The 15,074-nt window shown below is 51.5% G+C and overlaps 6 protein-coding genes across 6 annotated transcripts; 3 read left to right on the forward strand and 3 right to left on the reverse strand.

Annotated features, from left to right (window-relative positions):
• Positions 1–3,554: 3,554 nt before the first annotated feature.
• N7498_006974 (putative cell wall protein) lies at positions 3,555–5,792 on the forward strand (the record flags this gene model as incomplete). Its single annotated transcript, XM_058454036.1, has 1 exon — positions 3,555–5,792. One exon carries the CDS (start codon positions 3,555–3,557, stop codon positions 5,790–5,792), a length of 2,238 nt encoding a protein of 745 aa, XP_058306285.1.
• A 712-nt stretch (positions 5,793–6,504) lies between these two features.
• On the reverse strand, positions 6,505–7,940 carry N7498_006975 (PWI domain-containing protein; the record flags this gene model as incomplete). The annotated part of the gene is made up of 4 exons (XM_058454037.1): positions 6,505–7,380; positions 7,427–7,600; positions 7,682–7,772; positions 7,837–7,940. The coding sequence occupies 4 exons, from the start codon at positions 7,938–7,940 to the stop codon at positions 6,505–6,507; spliced, it is 1,245 nt and encodes a 414-aa protein (XP_058306286.1).
• A 208-nt stretch (positions 7,941–8,148) lies between these two features.
• On the reverse strand, positions 8,149–9,501 carry N7498_006976 (uncharacterized protein; the record flags this gene model as incomplete). The annotated part of the gene is made up of 1 exon (XM_058454038.1): positions 8,149–9,501. The coding sequence occupies one exon, from the start codon at positions 9,499–9,501 to the stop codon at positions 8,149–8,151; it is 1,353 nt and encodes a 450-aa protein (XP_058306287.1).
• Positions 9,502–10,326: 825 nt separating this feature from the next.
• On the forward strand, positions 10,327–11,259 carry N7498_006977 (metallophosphatase domain-containing protein; the record flags this gene model as incomplete). The annotated part of the gene is made up of 1 exon (XM_058454039.1): positions 10,327–11,259. One exon carries the CDS (start codon positions 10,327–10,329, stop codon positions 11,257–11,259), a length of 933 nt encoding a protein of 310 aa, XP_058306288.1.
• Positions 11,260–11,530: 271 nt separating this feature from the next.
• Positions 11,531–12,055, reverse strand: N7498_006978 (DUF924 family protein; the record flags this gene model as incomplete). Its single annotated transcript, XM_058454040.1, has 1 exon — positions 11,531–12,055. One exon carries the CDS (start codon positions 12,053–12,055, stop codon positions 11,531–11,533), a length of 525 nt encoding a protein of 174 aa, XP_058306289.1.
• Positions 12,056–12,532: 477 nt separating this feature from the next.
• On the forward strand, positions 12,533–14,179 carry N7498_006979 (uncharacterized protein; the record flags this gene model as incomplete). Its single annotated transcript, XM_058454041.1, has 4 exons — positions 12,533–12,809; positions 12,859–12,990; positions 13,063–13,341; positions 13,392–14,179. The coding sequence occupies 4 exons, from the start codon at positions 12,533–12,535 to the stop codon at positions 14,177–14,179; spliced, it is 1,476 nt and encodes a 491-aa protein (XP_058306290.1).
• Between the last annotated feature and the right edge of the window lie 895 nt (positions 14,180–15,074).

The following is a 15,074-nucleotide window of genomic DNA, read 5'->3' on the forward strand; positions in this document are numbered from 1 at the left end:
TGAGAGGGCTGGAGCAGTGTCTGCTCCGGTATCCATGATTCTCTCAACATTTGAGCTCGTTCGACCTTCGGGCGCGTTGACACAATCCGAATACTATGAATACTACTCTTATTCTCCACTTCATTACGCATGAAAAATTCCACCATTTATATAATTGTAAAACCAGTATATCCAAGGTTGGTCTTACTTATGATGTAATAACGTTGGATGTGGTGAGATCGGGAGTGTAGTTCGATATATATGTATCGGCGGGCACTTGTGATGGAAATTTAAAGACCACAACACTTATAATCATCCAACACCCTAACAACATCCTCATTCAACTCCGACGGTGCAAAAGCAGACGACCTATTCTTCTTTGTCAAGTCGAAATCAGCCTGCACCCGACCGGTAGAAAGCAAAAGCTCAACTGCCTCGACATGCCCCCTCTCAGTTATTGCATTTACTATGGTGTTTTGAGGTGGCCCATTCGCTTACCGATTACGTTATAACTAAAATATTGTTTAATAATATAAAAAACGTAGCTAATGTTAATGCATAGTAAATTATCTAGTGATAACTTCAAATTTCCCAAGGTTACACGGAGAAACAAAGGTGATGACTGGACGTAGAATCCATAGATGCAAAGAAGATGGATACCTACAGAGCCGAAGGCGGAAACAAGATCTAGACTCTCCCACTCCCACACTTCACTATGCAGGGTTGCCCCTGCACACAAGGCCCCGGGAGGAAAACAATTTCCAGCACTTGAGCGTGGCGCAGGCACACGAAATCCATTGGCCGGGTTTTGCACTGCTGCATCGGCTCCCAACTCCAAGAATGAGACCTCTCCGCGCGTCACGCGCATGTGAGGCCTCGGATTGCGCCTGGAGAGTTTTTTCTTACTTATTCTCCGTAATCTCCCATGTGCGAATGCGATGCAATGCATCGATCTAGCATCGATTCAGACGGGTCACGAAGACGTCAACCATAATCCCATGTGATAATCTTACATGCTCGGCGGCGAAATCGACGAAACGAACTAGCCGAGCCGGACCGTCCCATCTCGCTTAGAACAGGATCGGTCTCTGACCTACGGAGCACACTCTCCGTCTGCATGTACAAGGTTTGAAATGGTGGCAAGATTAGGGGACTTCTCCAAAAGGACATTCTCCGATTGTGACTCTACTCGGAGGTTGGAAGAGTTTACCGAGGTGGTAGCGGTGTGATTTGGAATGTAACGAAGAGACAAGTAAACGAAGTCAAACTGAATTAAACCCACTATCCGGGACTACCGAATCGATAGAGCAAAATCAAGCCCCTCGAGTCCGTCAGTCATGATGGGGTTACCTGAACGAGCTCGGGTACCCGCTGGCGAAAAACAAGCTGCGAGAGAGACGACGGGCTGCAGCTAAGAGGTTCGCACAGGCCGCACCTGTCCCACTGGGGCCTGTTTGGAACTGGACTCATCGCAATCCAGCCTTGACCCAAGGAGGCAAATTCGGATGAATAAAGTCCCCCTCAGGTTGTCGTGCGAGATCAGGGTTTGCCTCGACCGCAAACTCATCATCGACATCGAGTGAAACAAGCGCACACAGACGACATTCTATCTCACACTCATCTCGTCGCACCATGGATCTGAACCTAAAAACTGTTATTTTGGGAGGTGTGGATTATGCTGAAACCGCGATCGCCTCAGGATCTCCCCCCGAGTTCTCTCTTCCAGGGCAGCGCAAACGAACTGGTTCCTGACCCGAAGTGTTCCCGGGCGCGTGAGGCTTTGCGCTAGTTTCAGTTGGACACAGTAGTCTGTGGAGCTGGCCGAAAAGAAGCTTAACCCGGCCAACCAAAGGAGTCGCCCAGAGTGGTTAGTATACCGGATTGTTTTCACACTACGCCGAATGCCGTTTGGTTGATAAAACCCCACGCTGAGGCTGGGCGTGGTCCCTTGACCAATGCAAGCTTCACGGCGAGTTTAGTGCGTCCAAGGCCCATCCCAAGAGGAGGGAGACTACTAGTCAAACACTCGCCTGACACGCCGAGCCATGGGTCGCTCTTCTGCAAGACTGACTGCAACACCGAGCACCTTAAAAGTGGAGTTCTTTCGACGTGCACCTGCGTGAGAGACTTGACTATCGTTGAGAGGTCGACTGGTGGCGTCCTCTAGTTGCAGCTTCTTCCCCGGAGACCTACCCTGGAAGTAGGTCTAGAGTCCGGACCCGGGGATACTTTTCAGACCAGTCCAGCAGCGCTACAGTCCCGAGTCTTGCCGTCAACCTGGTCACTAGAGATTCTGCCGCACCTGCATGAAGTGTATTGGGGATCGCTATGGAGTACATCGTTGGCAAGAAAAAAAAATCTGCAGGTTTGGTTCCGTGGTCCTCGACGACTTCTTGATACACGCTACTCCGTACCGGCAAAAAGTTCCAAGTCCGTGCTTCCGTAGAGTTCGTGCCGAAGATCCAAAATTCAGACCTGCCAAGTAACCTCAAAAACTCAATGGTGCCACCTCCGTATTTCGACATGTTCCTTTCAGAGACATTCCGAAGGAGACTGCATCCAAGCTAATCTCGAAAGCGTAAAGCGCATTGCTTACTGCATGTGTGCCTGGCCCACCCGTGCACGATTGCCCGGGGCCAGGTGTATATGGGGCCGGTTCTCAACGAGTGAGTGACGCCGTAGTAAGTTGCCCTCCGAAAAGTTCTCAGGACACAGGGGCAAACAAGCCGGACTGTTCTGCGCAGTACTTGAAACAAGACCAAAAAAGGGGAATTTAAAAATAGGGTCGCTAACAGTGTTCTCGGGACAAGACCCGTCAACGGCCTTGTGGGTCCGGGCGATCGTTACCCCTGGATTTACAAGAACTCGCCTGGGCACAGTGGGTGATGACCGCATGTCGCCCAAGCGATCCTCGCGCTGATTTCCTGCTTCAGCTCTAGTCGTTCGGCCCTGTTCGGTACTCGTGCCTTCTTGACACTCTCGAGTTTGACCGTTATGCCGCGGCATCGATATCAACGCAGGCGACCTTTAATTCCAACATCGATCCGTTGGAAACCCTAGACCCCAAGTCGGTATAAAAACCTGCGATCCGACGCCTTCTCTACCTCGCCACGCAGGACGGCACGAGGTGGACGTTTCCACACATGCTGTAACCAGCTGGTGGAGTCGCGCTAGCAGCCCTGATCCACTTCGGCCCTGGAGGTCTCTCCCGATATCCGAGAGTCAAAGGGGCAGATAGCTCGAAATGTGGACTGGGAGTGGACTGAGATGAGAGGCTTCGAGACCGGGGTATGCATCTGGTCCGATGGGTCTTCCAAGGTTGCCGGGCTTTGCGCCCAGCCTGCGTTTTGTTCGAAGATGATCATCAGGGGTATATAACCTTAGGCGTTCTGCGTGCTGCTCGTTTACTTCATCAGTCGTTTTTCTTATCCTCCTCCCTCCTTCACCAGTCTATCGTTAATTAGGTCGACGGCATTGTGCCTGTCTTCTTTCGCTCTTTCTTTTCTTGCTTTAGAAGAACGCCTCTTTTTGTACACATACTTTGATAGCCTCCGTGCTACACACATTCGTTGAACATGCGTTCTTCCATCGTTATGCTTGCCGGTCTGGCAAGCACCGCTCTCGCTTACCCTACAGACGTGGCCCCCGAACGCCGGACTTTCGGGCCCGCCCTTGCACTTTTGGGAGAGGCTGTTCCCGAGGTTGTTAATATTATCGAGAGCGTCCTCGGTGGTCATTCCTCGGCCCATGCCAGTAGCCAGTCCTCGGCCCACGCCAGTGTCAGCGTTCTCGCCGGTCTGAACGCCCACGCTGCTGCTGCCCTCGAGGGTGGTGCTTTCGGATGCAAATCCAGTGTCATCCACGGCACTGCTCGCAAGCAGCTCAAGGCTTGGTTGTCCGTCAACGTCGACTTCGACCCCTCCCTCAAGACCTCTATCATCTCCTGGTGTGATGGTGAGGTCGACGTCCTTTCGACCGATGTCATTGCCGCCCTGGGTGTCTTCATTCCCACCTGCGCTGAAGTCGCCGCCAAGGAGGCTATCTATGTCACCATCGACGGTATCTTCGACGCTACCGAGCTCGCCTCCGACTTGGTCCTGAGTGTTTCCGCTCAGGTTTCCCTCTCCGCGTGGATCGAGGCTGCGGTTGACCTCGCTGTTGAGGTCAAGGCCGGTCTCAGCGTCTGCGCTGGTGGCGGCCTCATTTCCAGCGTGTCCGCTGACGTCAAGGTCGCCCTGCTCGCCTGGATCACCGGCGGTAACTGCCCCCTCGAGGCCGGTCTCAAGGCTTCCGTTCTTGCTTGGATTCGCGGCCACGCAGGTGGTGACCTCGTTGCTATCGGGGAAATCGGTGCCGATGCCCTGAAGTCCATCTCCATTGGTGCCTCCGTCGGTGCTTTCGTTGGTGAGGCTGGTGCTCTCACCGTCCACGCCCAGGCCATGCTTGCTGCTTTCCTCGATAGCAAGATCGCCGTCGACATTGAGGCTGATGTCCTTCTCGGCCTCACGTCTTGCGCCAAGGGCGAGCTCGCCGCGTCTGTCGATATTGAGATTCGCAAATCTCTCTCCGTCTGGCTCTCCGGCTCCAACTGCTCTCTCGGTGTTGAGCTCAAGGCTGTTGTCCTCCTCTGGCTGTCCCTGGGTGCCTCCGTTGATGTCTCCGTCGACCTGGTCTCTGGCCTCGGTATTGACATTCGTGACTTCCTGTCCGTGAGTATCACTGATATCCTCTCCGTGAACCTGCGGGCTGCTCTGTCTATCCTCGCCGCTGGTGAGAGCCTGGAGCTGCTATGCTTCGACGCCCGTGCCGAGCTTGCTGCCTTCCTCTCCGGCTGCACTTCTATCGACATTAGCATCAACATCGAGCTCATCATCTTCGAGTGGTTCACTGGCTGCAGCATGCCCGGTGCCCCCGCTCCTTCCAGCTCCGTTCCCAGCTTGCCTTCTTCCACCGGTGCCATGTCCAGCATCCCCATGACCTCCGGCCCTGCGCCTACTGGCTCTGCCTCCGTCTCTATCCCCGCTGGCTCTACCCCCGGTGGCTCCATCCCTACTGGCTCGGTTCCCGCTGGCTCTACCCCCGGTGGCTCCGTCCCTACTGGCTCGGTTCCCGCTGGCTCTACCCCCGGTGGCTCCGTCCCTACTGGCTCGGTTCCCGCTGGCTCTGTCCCCGGTGGCTCCATTCCCACTGGCTCTGTTCCCGCTGCTGCCACCACCCCCTGTGACACCGAGACCAGCGTCTGGGTGACCTCCACCGTCATCTCTGGCACTCCCTCTCCCATCACCATCACCGGCTCTGTCCCTGTCCCCACTGGCTCTGTTCCCGCTGCTGCCACCACCCCCTGTGACACCGAGACCAGCGTCTGGGTGACCTCCACCGTCATCTCTGGCACTCCCTCTCCCATCACCATCACCGGCTCTGTCCCCGTCCCCACTGGCACCTCCCCCGCGGAGACCACCCCCTGTGAGACCGAGACCAGCACCTGGGTGACCTCCACTGTCATTTCGGGCTACACCAGCGTTGTCACCGTCACCGGCGTGGTTCCCGCTCCTACTGGATCTGCTCCCTCCGGCACCGTCCCTGCTGGCGGCTCAGTTCCCTCTGGCTCCTCGCCCGTCGAGTCCGAGACCCCCTGTGACACCGCGACCCCCACTGTTGTCCCCGGTGGCTCCGGCAGCACTGGCTCCGAGACCAGCTCCGTCGCCGTCCCCCCCGCTATGACCAGCGCCCCTGCTGGCCCCGCCGGTGGCTCTGGCTCCGACGTCGAGACCGTTACTGTCACCGCAACTGCCACCGTCTGCGGCTGCGAGTAAGCGGCAGTAAGCGACTTTAAAACACATTCCCTGCAATATACACCGTTTCTATTTTTGTTTTGCCTTTTTTCTCATGACAAGATGACCTTCAACCCCATGGAATGGTGTGGCCTGTAGATCTTCCATGTCTCTCGAGGCTTCAGGTCGTCCTACCCTACCCCGGTGATCTGTGAGCTGTTTGCTCGCCTCTGTCCTGTCTGTAGATATCTAATTCTAATTCTAATCTGTCAGTCCCCTATGGATTTGAGCGGTTATGGCATTGGACCACTTGTTATACTATGAAGATCTCACGTTGCCTTCATTCCCTTCAATGGAGTACATTCCTTACCTTTCTGTCCATTGAACTGTTCTGTACTTCTCGTCCATATATTTTTAATGACTGTCTTGTTATTCCTGAGAGCGGAAAAGAAGATGTGTAGTGCTCACACGCTTAAATTGCTAACACGCTAGTTGTACATTTCCATAATTTTCCCATGCCCATCACATATGTCTTCATGTTGCACCTCTACAACCACCGGCGTTTATGACTGGTCAGTAGAAGTGGCACCAACCTGATTACTAGAGAAACGACGCATCGCAACTAGCTGTTCACGAAATGAAATTTCCTGCAACTCCTTTAAAAAAAGATCCTGACTGGAGGCTTCGTTGCTGTGGCGTATATTAGGATCGAGTCTATCAAGACAAATAAAGGATCTGGGAAACGAACATAAGATTAGTGACCAACATCACTGGCATCCTCCATCTTTTCATCTAGGTTGACGGATTTCTCGCTAGAAAGATTTTCGGGTCGTGCGGAGACCCCGTCTTGATCAGCCAACTTCTGTCGTCTTTCAGGGCCAGTTATGGAAGAGTCTCGCCGTCCATGACTAGAAGGATTCCAGCTGTCCGACGAGCGCCGTCGCCGCTCCTTCCTGGGACTCCTGCTGCGACGATGATAGTCGCGAGAACGACTGCGGCTCAAACGGCCATGTCCATGACGCTTGTGGTTTCTCCGACCCCTGTCACGGGAGTGGGATCGAGAGCGTGAAGGTGATCTAGAACGAGAAGAGTATCTTCTACGCCGGGCGTGTCGAGATGGAGGGGTCACGCTGCGGGAGACGGAACGCGGTCTGCTTCGGTCTCGTCTGGGAGTACGTGAGCGTGGTGATTCACTGCGGGAATTGGATCGGTTGCGATCACCGTGGTCCGGGGTGCGTCTCTTCTCTTCTCTGCGGCTTCGTCGAACGGGGGACCTGGATCTGTGGCGGTCTTGACGGGATCGGCGAGGAGGGGAGCGGGAGCGCTCTGGAGAGCGCGAGTAGGAGGGGGACCGGGTTGGTCGACGACCTCTGTGAGAGCTAGATGGGACGTAAGAATCGAAGTCGCGGCGAGATGGGGGTTCACGGAATCGATCACGGCTTCGGTTGCGGGGCGGCGGAGATCGTGAGAAGTCTCGTCGGCCAAAATCACGGCCTCCACGACCACCACCCCGTCTACCTGATCCGCGATCTGCACGCTCTCTTCTTCTCAGATCCTCAATTTCGCGTTCGCGGGCTCGCTCTTGCTCTTTCTGCTTGCGACTAGCCTCGGCGGCCTTTTCAGCTTCGATCTGTACACCCAACAAGTCAGTAGAGCTTGGCGGTCAGTTATTGGACGTGGCTCGCCTTCTCTTGGATGAGCTCAAGCTTCTTGGCCTCCAGAAGCTCCTTTGGAACACCCTGTGGATTCTCTTGACCGCTCAGCAATAGGGACCAGAGTTCTTTGCAGAACTTGGAGGTATCTTTGTCCAGAAAACCGGTGAGCTGAATTTGAAGCGCTTTCACATCGGGCTGATCGTCAGAGCGCAACAAGTTAGCGGATGAACAACTAAGCTAGCAAGTGAAAGGGTCCAGGCGTCCATTGAGACATACATAACGAGAGCCTTCCAAGAGGTTGAAGCACAGTTCAATGACGATATCATCTTCATCGCCAAGGATATCAGAGATACGACTAGCAATCCATCTGTCACAGAAAGCAACCAGTCAACAAATTGTGTCGTAATCAGAATCCGGGGAAGAGACCGTACTTTTTCATCACTTCAATGTTCACCTTGGTCATGTCCACCTTCCGAGAGAATTCCGGAGGGAACTTGGTGGACTTGAGCAGCTTCTGGTCCACTGGAGTCGCCATTTTCGCCGGAGTTGGTGTGCTGGCGAGGGTGAAGGAAAAGAAGCGCGCGTGCGATGCGTTGTGGATGTGCGCGAGCGGTCAACATATACTGCATTTCTCCAAAGCGGTGAACCCATTACGCAATGGTGGCTGGTTGAATTTATACTTCGAAACAAAATACAAATCTTGGAACCTTGGAAGACTAACATACTAATTCCAAACCCGTTACTTAGGTCAAATCTATGATCGGATACATAGCCTGCAATCTTGCACGAAGCCACGCTGCGAAAGGTGCAAAGAAGTGAGCCCCCTTGTTCCCAGGCCGCTCACAAAAATCCAGCAGAGCTTGATATCTTTTATTTGCAGTGCCTTTGGTTTCATGAAGAAGCTTAGCAAGGTCTACCGGGCAGAGGTATGGTGGCTGTCTAGCATCCTCGCGAATAGATGCAGTGCCTTGCATTGAGCAGGCGTAGTAGACACAATGGCCCATGCCGAAACAGTGTCCTAGCTCGTGGACTGCAGTACGGCAGGTTCGGCCCAGCCAAAGCGCCGAGAGTTCCGGAAGCGACAAATTAGACGTTGGAAGAGATCGATAGACAGATATTGCCGCTTCCATAGGACCGAGTGGAGACGAGCTTAATTCCGAATCCTTAGTTCTTGTCTTAACAGTTTTTGGTCGTTTTGCCTTCGGGTCGAATTCGGAACAGCATTTAGAGATGTAGTCCTCGCAATGGGATGCTGGCCAGGCATGAAGTCGATTAATTTCTTCCACTTCATCCAAGGCAGGATCATATCGCGCACTTGAGACAACGCAGACCCGACTTCCGCCATACGCACGGCCACAGCCAAACTCGTCCTCTTCATCTTCGTACATATCATGGTGCATGAAGAGCTGCACCGAAAATGCGTCTTGAGGCAGCATCGCTATAACGGCATCCAGAAGATCATTGAGATTCACTTGTCCGCGAAAGACTTCATCGGGCGAGGGACGGGCACGGATACGAGTAACGCCGGTACCACATTTCAGACCCACATATCTCAGTTTGGGAGATTTGCGTGCCTTTGATGCTTTCCGGTCCTCTTCCTCCCACGTTGTGAAAGTGAACGTCGAAGGAGGGAGGAGCTTGACGGACACACCGTGGTAAAATGCTTCTAGATAATCACATACATCTTGAGGACAAGGTAGTTGAGCTCGGCTTTCTGCAGCGTGAGAACCCGGCTTGATCCACGATTGCATGAAGCCGACCTCGTCACCGATCTGAGGTGGAGGAATCACATAGATTGTCTTACGCTTCGGCGTGAGTTTATTGCGGGAAATTTCACCGAGCCACTTTTGAAAACTTTGAGTCGGATAGTCAGGATCTTCGGCCAGGTCGTCACCAGGCAGCAATAACGGAGCTGGGAAGGTCTTTGGATCGTCCGTCGCCAGGTCGGGTTTTGGTTGGTTAGATAGACATGATGACCTGGTTGCTGCAAGTCGCTGTCTACTGCTTTGTCTTCGGAAGCCGGCATTCTCGGCGTGAGGCGAAAACGTAAAAGATATGGACCGGTGGGCGCATGTACCAGACCTAGACGGCGCCATGGTGGCAGGACGCACAGCCGATTTGAGGACAATATAGCAACAAAGATAGATCCACGGTACTCTAGGTAGCTAAAGTAGCGTACTGAATGATTTTCTTCTGATTTGAACACGGCAGAAGCTTGATAAATGGGCGTGATGGGGTGTAAACAAGTCTAGTTGGGTCGGTGCGGCTCGGTGGGAAAGTCTCGGACTCCGAGGCTTGGCAGCGCAAGAGCCTCCAACTAGCGGGGAATTACTAGCGGGGAATATGTGCATGCAACATTATTCATAGTTATCTATGCTACTAGTACTTGTCCAACACGACTGTTTTTGGACTGCTAAAATTTCTCAATCCTTGGTCCTTTCCCCAGATGAAGGACAAAACGCTCTTTGCAATATAGCCACACTACTCTAAGAAGAGGATATGCCATCAAATTGGCCGAAACATAACCTTAGAATGACTCGTAGGGTATCATAATTGATTGATTAATGAAAGTAGCATCAAAATTGCCAATCTTCTATATTCCTATAGATCAAAGATGGCCCACGAACAGATAGATAGCATTCGACAATCTCCCGGTTCCCTCCACCTTTTCCAGAGTCATATGCCATTACGGTACATTCTAATGAATTGTGAGAATTAATCTGTAGCTCCGGCCCTAATCAGCAAAAATGTAGTCGAAGTGGTAAGTTAAGGCATGGGCCCTTCCTGATTAGGTCTAATGCTAAGCTGTTCCTACCCCGGGACGACACCGACTTTACGTCACTGCCGACACGAGCGGAGACTTCTCAAACTAGCAGCAAGACCATCCTACAAAGGACTTTATGCTAACTGAGATTATCGAAATGGCTACTTCAGCTGGCATCAAGACCCGATTTTTACTGATTTCCGATACACACGGACTTGATAGACTACCAGACTCCGTTCTCCGTCAACATGCAGATGTCGCGATTCACTGTGGAGATCTCACCACAGAATCCAAACTTGACGAATACAAAGCCTCAATTCGACTCCTACAAGCCGTGAACGACCCACTCAAGCTCGTGATAGCCGGAAATCATGATTTCACATTGGACATTCCAGTATTTCAAAGAAAGGTGGCAGAAGCTCAGCCACGCTTGGATCACCGACTGGTTGAAAAGACCTACGGCTACAATGGAGAAGCTAGGGGATTATTCACCGACGCGATAGGCATCACTTTTCTCGACGAAGGTACCCATCCCTTCCGCCTACGAAATGGTGCATCATTAAGCGTTTACGCCAGTCCATACACCCCATCCCTTGGCGATTGGGGCTTTCAATATCACCCAGATCAGGGTCATGAATTTTTCATTCACGACATCGATGTCGCAATAACACACGGACCACCCAAGGGAATCATGGATTACACCAATTCTGGTCAGCGGGCAGGTTGCCCGTATCTCTTCGAAGCAATCACTCGAGCCCGACCTCGGATGCATTGTTTTGGCCACATTCATGAAGCATGGGGTGCAAAGCTTGTCACTTGGCGCCATAGGATCAGCCAAAATCCTTCTCACTTGACTGATATTGATAATGAAAAGTCTGTTATAGTAGACAGACTCTCCAATGTACGGAGTTCTATGGAGTTCGCCACTACAAGCCACTGCTCCGGGGATCCAAGCAGGTTGGAATGGGGCTCTCAGACACTTTTTGTCAATGCCTCGATTGATGGTACGCAGACTCTACCGATACAACCACCGTGGCTTGTTGATATCGAGCTTCCGCCGGCAAGCAGGTTAAGCAGTGAAGCGTCGTGAAGCGTCTTCGGCTAACACTGAGTAAAACGAGGTTGGCATATTGCTCATAAACGCATGATCGAGTCAGGCCCATAATATCTCGAGCAACAAAGATTTTGAACGCAGCTCGATTTCCGACGTGAGTGGGCCGCATCCACCCGCCGGTATCAAACGAGCATGAGTCTCGAAGAATGCACAGCTTCTGGGATATAAGTACAAATAATAGGTCATATTTTTATTTTATACACACCCACAGTTAATATGGTATGTTCCAGGCCTTCGATCCGTTATCTTACGACCTCCCCAAAATGGGATCCCGATGGGTAAAGCGCCCATTGCGCTTAATCTGATCACGAAAGTCCTTCGCCCAGTGCAGATGATACGGATCTCCCAATTTAGCAAACAATTGGACCGAATGTTCCTGATCCTTCAAATCCTCCGAGTGATTGAAAGGCGAGTACATGTATCGTCTTTGGATAGCCGGAAGCCGTTCATCCCAATGCTGATCTACCGCATAGCGCGCCACGGTCACTGCCTTGAAATCCGTGGCATACGCCTGCGGTGTTCCGCGAAAGATGTTTCGAGGGACTTGATCAAGGAGCAGAATCAAAGCTAAGGCTCCTTCGCCTTCCCCATCACGCATCCATTCGTCGAGGCTGCCGTCTTTGGCTTCTTGATATGAGTCACCGAGGTTTTTGCGCACGTAGGCATCGTCTGATGGACTACCGTACCAGAATGACTTCTCTTTCAGATAATCGCCGGTCGATTTCTTTCCGAACCAGAAGTCGAGGACATTTTGATAGGTTTTAACTGGCATAGCTCGTCGCATTCCAGCTTAATTAATGATAAGGGAGTGTGAATTTAGTCTGTGAGGGAGTACCAAGGGCTGACTCAGGGAGGGAAGTGAGGTGCAAAATGTTTATTTCTGAACGAGGTCGCTGGGCGAGCCGGATGACGTCATGTGATCTTTCAACCTTTGGGACCAACCGACTATCTACTGTGGTATAGCCCGTCTCGTGTATAATAAATATCCCACAAATATATGATCGAGCATCGCGATACTCCAGTGCAAGAAAAAGTCACTTGAAAAGATTCTAGATTCATTGCCAGGCTGTTTTAATCCCTGCCGATGATCATCTCGCTCGCTCGGTCTTTCGGAATGCCGCTCGCTTTTCTAATCTCCGAGATCAATCCACTTCTACTCCTATAACTGTATGATTCAACTCTCAATCAAAATCCCTCGATCGTCAATATTTGATTACGTGCATGAGTGATTGAGCTTTTTGAAGACAGGATGTCGTCCCATATTCTCCTTCAAAACGCTACCATCCTGGTCCCATCTCATGAACCAAATGACTATGTGGTGCCGCTGCGGGGTCATTCATTGCTGATTACAAATAACGAGATCTCACAAATTGAACGAGACATCGCTCCTCCAGCTGGTGCAAAAGTCATCGACTGCACGGACAAAATCGTCTCTCCTGGTTTCATCGATACGCACCATCATCTATGGCAAACCCAATTGAAGGGGCGCCATGCCAACCACTCTCTGTTGGAATACATGCCAACCGGTCTGCCCAGTTGCCCTGGAGGATACTTGCGTAGCTAATGCATAGCCAGGAAACATGCAACATGCCAACTATGCACCCGAGGACGTGTTCTGGGGCGAGCTTGGAGGTTGTCTCGAGGCTTTGGATGCAGGTACCACGACGGTTGTGGACCATGCTCATGTGAATGTATCACCGGCTCATAGTATGTATCCCGCGGCCTTAAGTGATAAATTACTAATCTTGCTTCCAGCTTCAAATGCAGTCTAGGCGACAGTCTCTTCTAGGATTCGGTCTGTGTTTTGCTACACTCCCACTATGCGTGTGAAAACCTTCAAGCCTGATCTTACCCTGGACGGTGGCCTGTTAGATGATTGGGTAATTGATCACCTGAAGCGCCTCGGCGCTGATGCTCCTTTTGGGGACGGTCGGGTACGGCTGGGGTTCGCTTTTGATGGCTTCATGCTTCCGAAAGAGCAAGTGGTTTCTATTTATGAGGCGGCACGCAAGGCCGGTGTCAAGGTTGTCACATCTCACTATGTGAGGGGTTATTTCAGTGAGTGGAGGACCGTATGAGTACTCCAAATAATGCTAATGGTATTTTAGACGATGTTTCATTTGTTGACACCCTCGAGTCATATGGTCTTCTGGGGCCGGACATTCTTTTTTCTCATGCCACCAATCTTACGGAAAGTGACATTGCAAAGCTCACTCAAGCCAAGGCATGGATCTCTACAACACCAGGTACTGAGTTGCAAATGGGCCACGGTAACATTGTTTGTTTCCAAAAGGGCTGCACCGATATGTGTGCGTTGGGAGTTGATTGCCACAGCAACAACTCCGGCGACATGGTCTCACAGATGCGTCTTGCCCTGCAACATGAGCGATCCTGCCGCAACGAGGAGGTAATTTCTCAGGGCAAAACAACCGGGTCGCTGAATCTTTTCGTTCAAGACGTGTTCCGACTTGGCACTATACAAGGAGCGCGAGCCATCCACATGGAAGACAAGCTGGGATCGATCGAGGTTGGAAAACTTGTAGACCTTGTCATCTTTGATGGCAACAGTCCCGGCATGGTGTGTGCATCTGAGCAAGACCCGGTCGCGGCTATTGTTCTTCACTCCTCGGTTCGTGATATCGATACTGTGATTGTTGATGGACAAATCAGGAAGCACCATGGAAAGCTGTCCACAGTGCAAATTAACCCGTCCATGAGCGGTGTAACTATCGCAAAGCAGAGCGTTGAGTGGAGTCAGGTCGCCAAGGAGCTTGTTTCCAGCCGGGGAAAGATCGAAAATGCTATGGCAAACGCATGTGCTAATGAGCCTGACCTTCTGGACAAGGCTTTTAGAAAGTTTGCGCACCTGGATGAGAGCAAGTTTGTGAAGCTGTAAATTACCACCGACGCCAAATTTTTTTTTTCTTTACAACGAAACCGTTCTTCTGAAATTCGACAAGTTTCATGAAGCCCTTGCATCACTTGTTGTAGCTTTCGAGGTCATCATGACATGAATCGAAGCGTACCTCGAGTGAAAGATCACCACATAGCAGTTGCGTCTAGACTCTTGATAGGGCTCCGGTCTGAATTTTGTGAAATTGTAATGGTGCCGGGCAGTTCAAAAGGAGCCGGTCTCATTACCTCGACAGGTTGACCGACGTTGGATGACATTCGTTTCTGTTCAAACCTGTAGGCTCTTGCTCGGGTAGTATTCAATGCTCGCAGATAAAGATAAAGATTAACCTACACAAGGTTTACATGAAACTTTTTCATAATCACAGACTAGGAATACCCGATGCGACCAAGGTGCCCCTACATGTTTCGATGTCGCAGAGGTAGATTGTCCTCATACGTGACGGCCGATCCGTGGCGGCAAATAGGAGGCATTCGGAGATGCCGATTTCGATCATCTCGGGATCCGAATGATGGTTCGTCCACCACCCTCCAGATCCACTTAAAACTAAATTGAGATAGCTGGGCCAGACCTAGGGAGTCACTTCTCTTTTCTTTCGAATCTCTCGGCGTAATTACTGCAAGCTCTCATTTCAAAAATCCACAGAATTGAGTCTACCATCAAATGCTTCAACGTGACACGAAATTGGTCTTAAATACGCCGCTACAATGCTCGCGACTATAAACAGTATATGTCGCGCTTCTATCGTGAAATGGACAGATCAGCGATCGGCAGTTGAACGCTAGCTGGAAAACTAGCCGCGACTACCAAACTCTTTTTAGGGAAACACGGGCTCACGCAAGGGGGTCAGCTTTCGATTTAAGTGGAAGAAACGGGA

The sequence above is a fragment of the Penicillium cinerascens genome (assembly GCF_028974065.1).
Source record: "Penicillium cinerascens strain IBT 15544 chromosome Unknown contig_9_segment0_segment0, whole genome shotgun sequence".
Classification (NCBI taxonomy): Eukaryota; Fungi; Ascomycota; class Eurotiomycetes; order Eurotiales; family Aspergillaceae; genus Penicillium; species Penicillium cinerascens.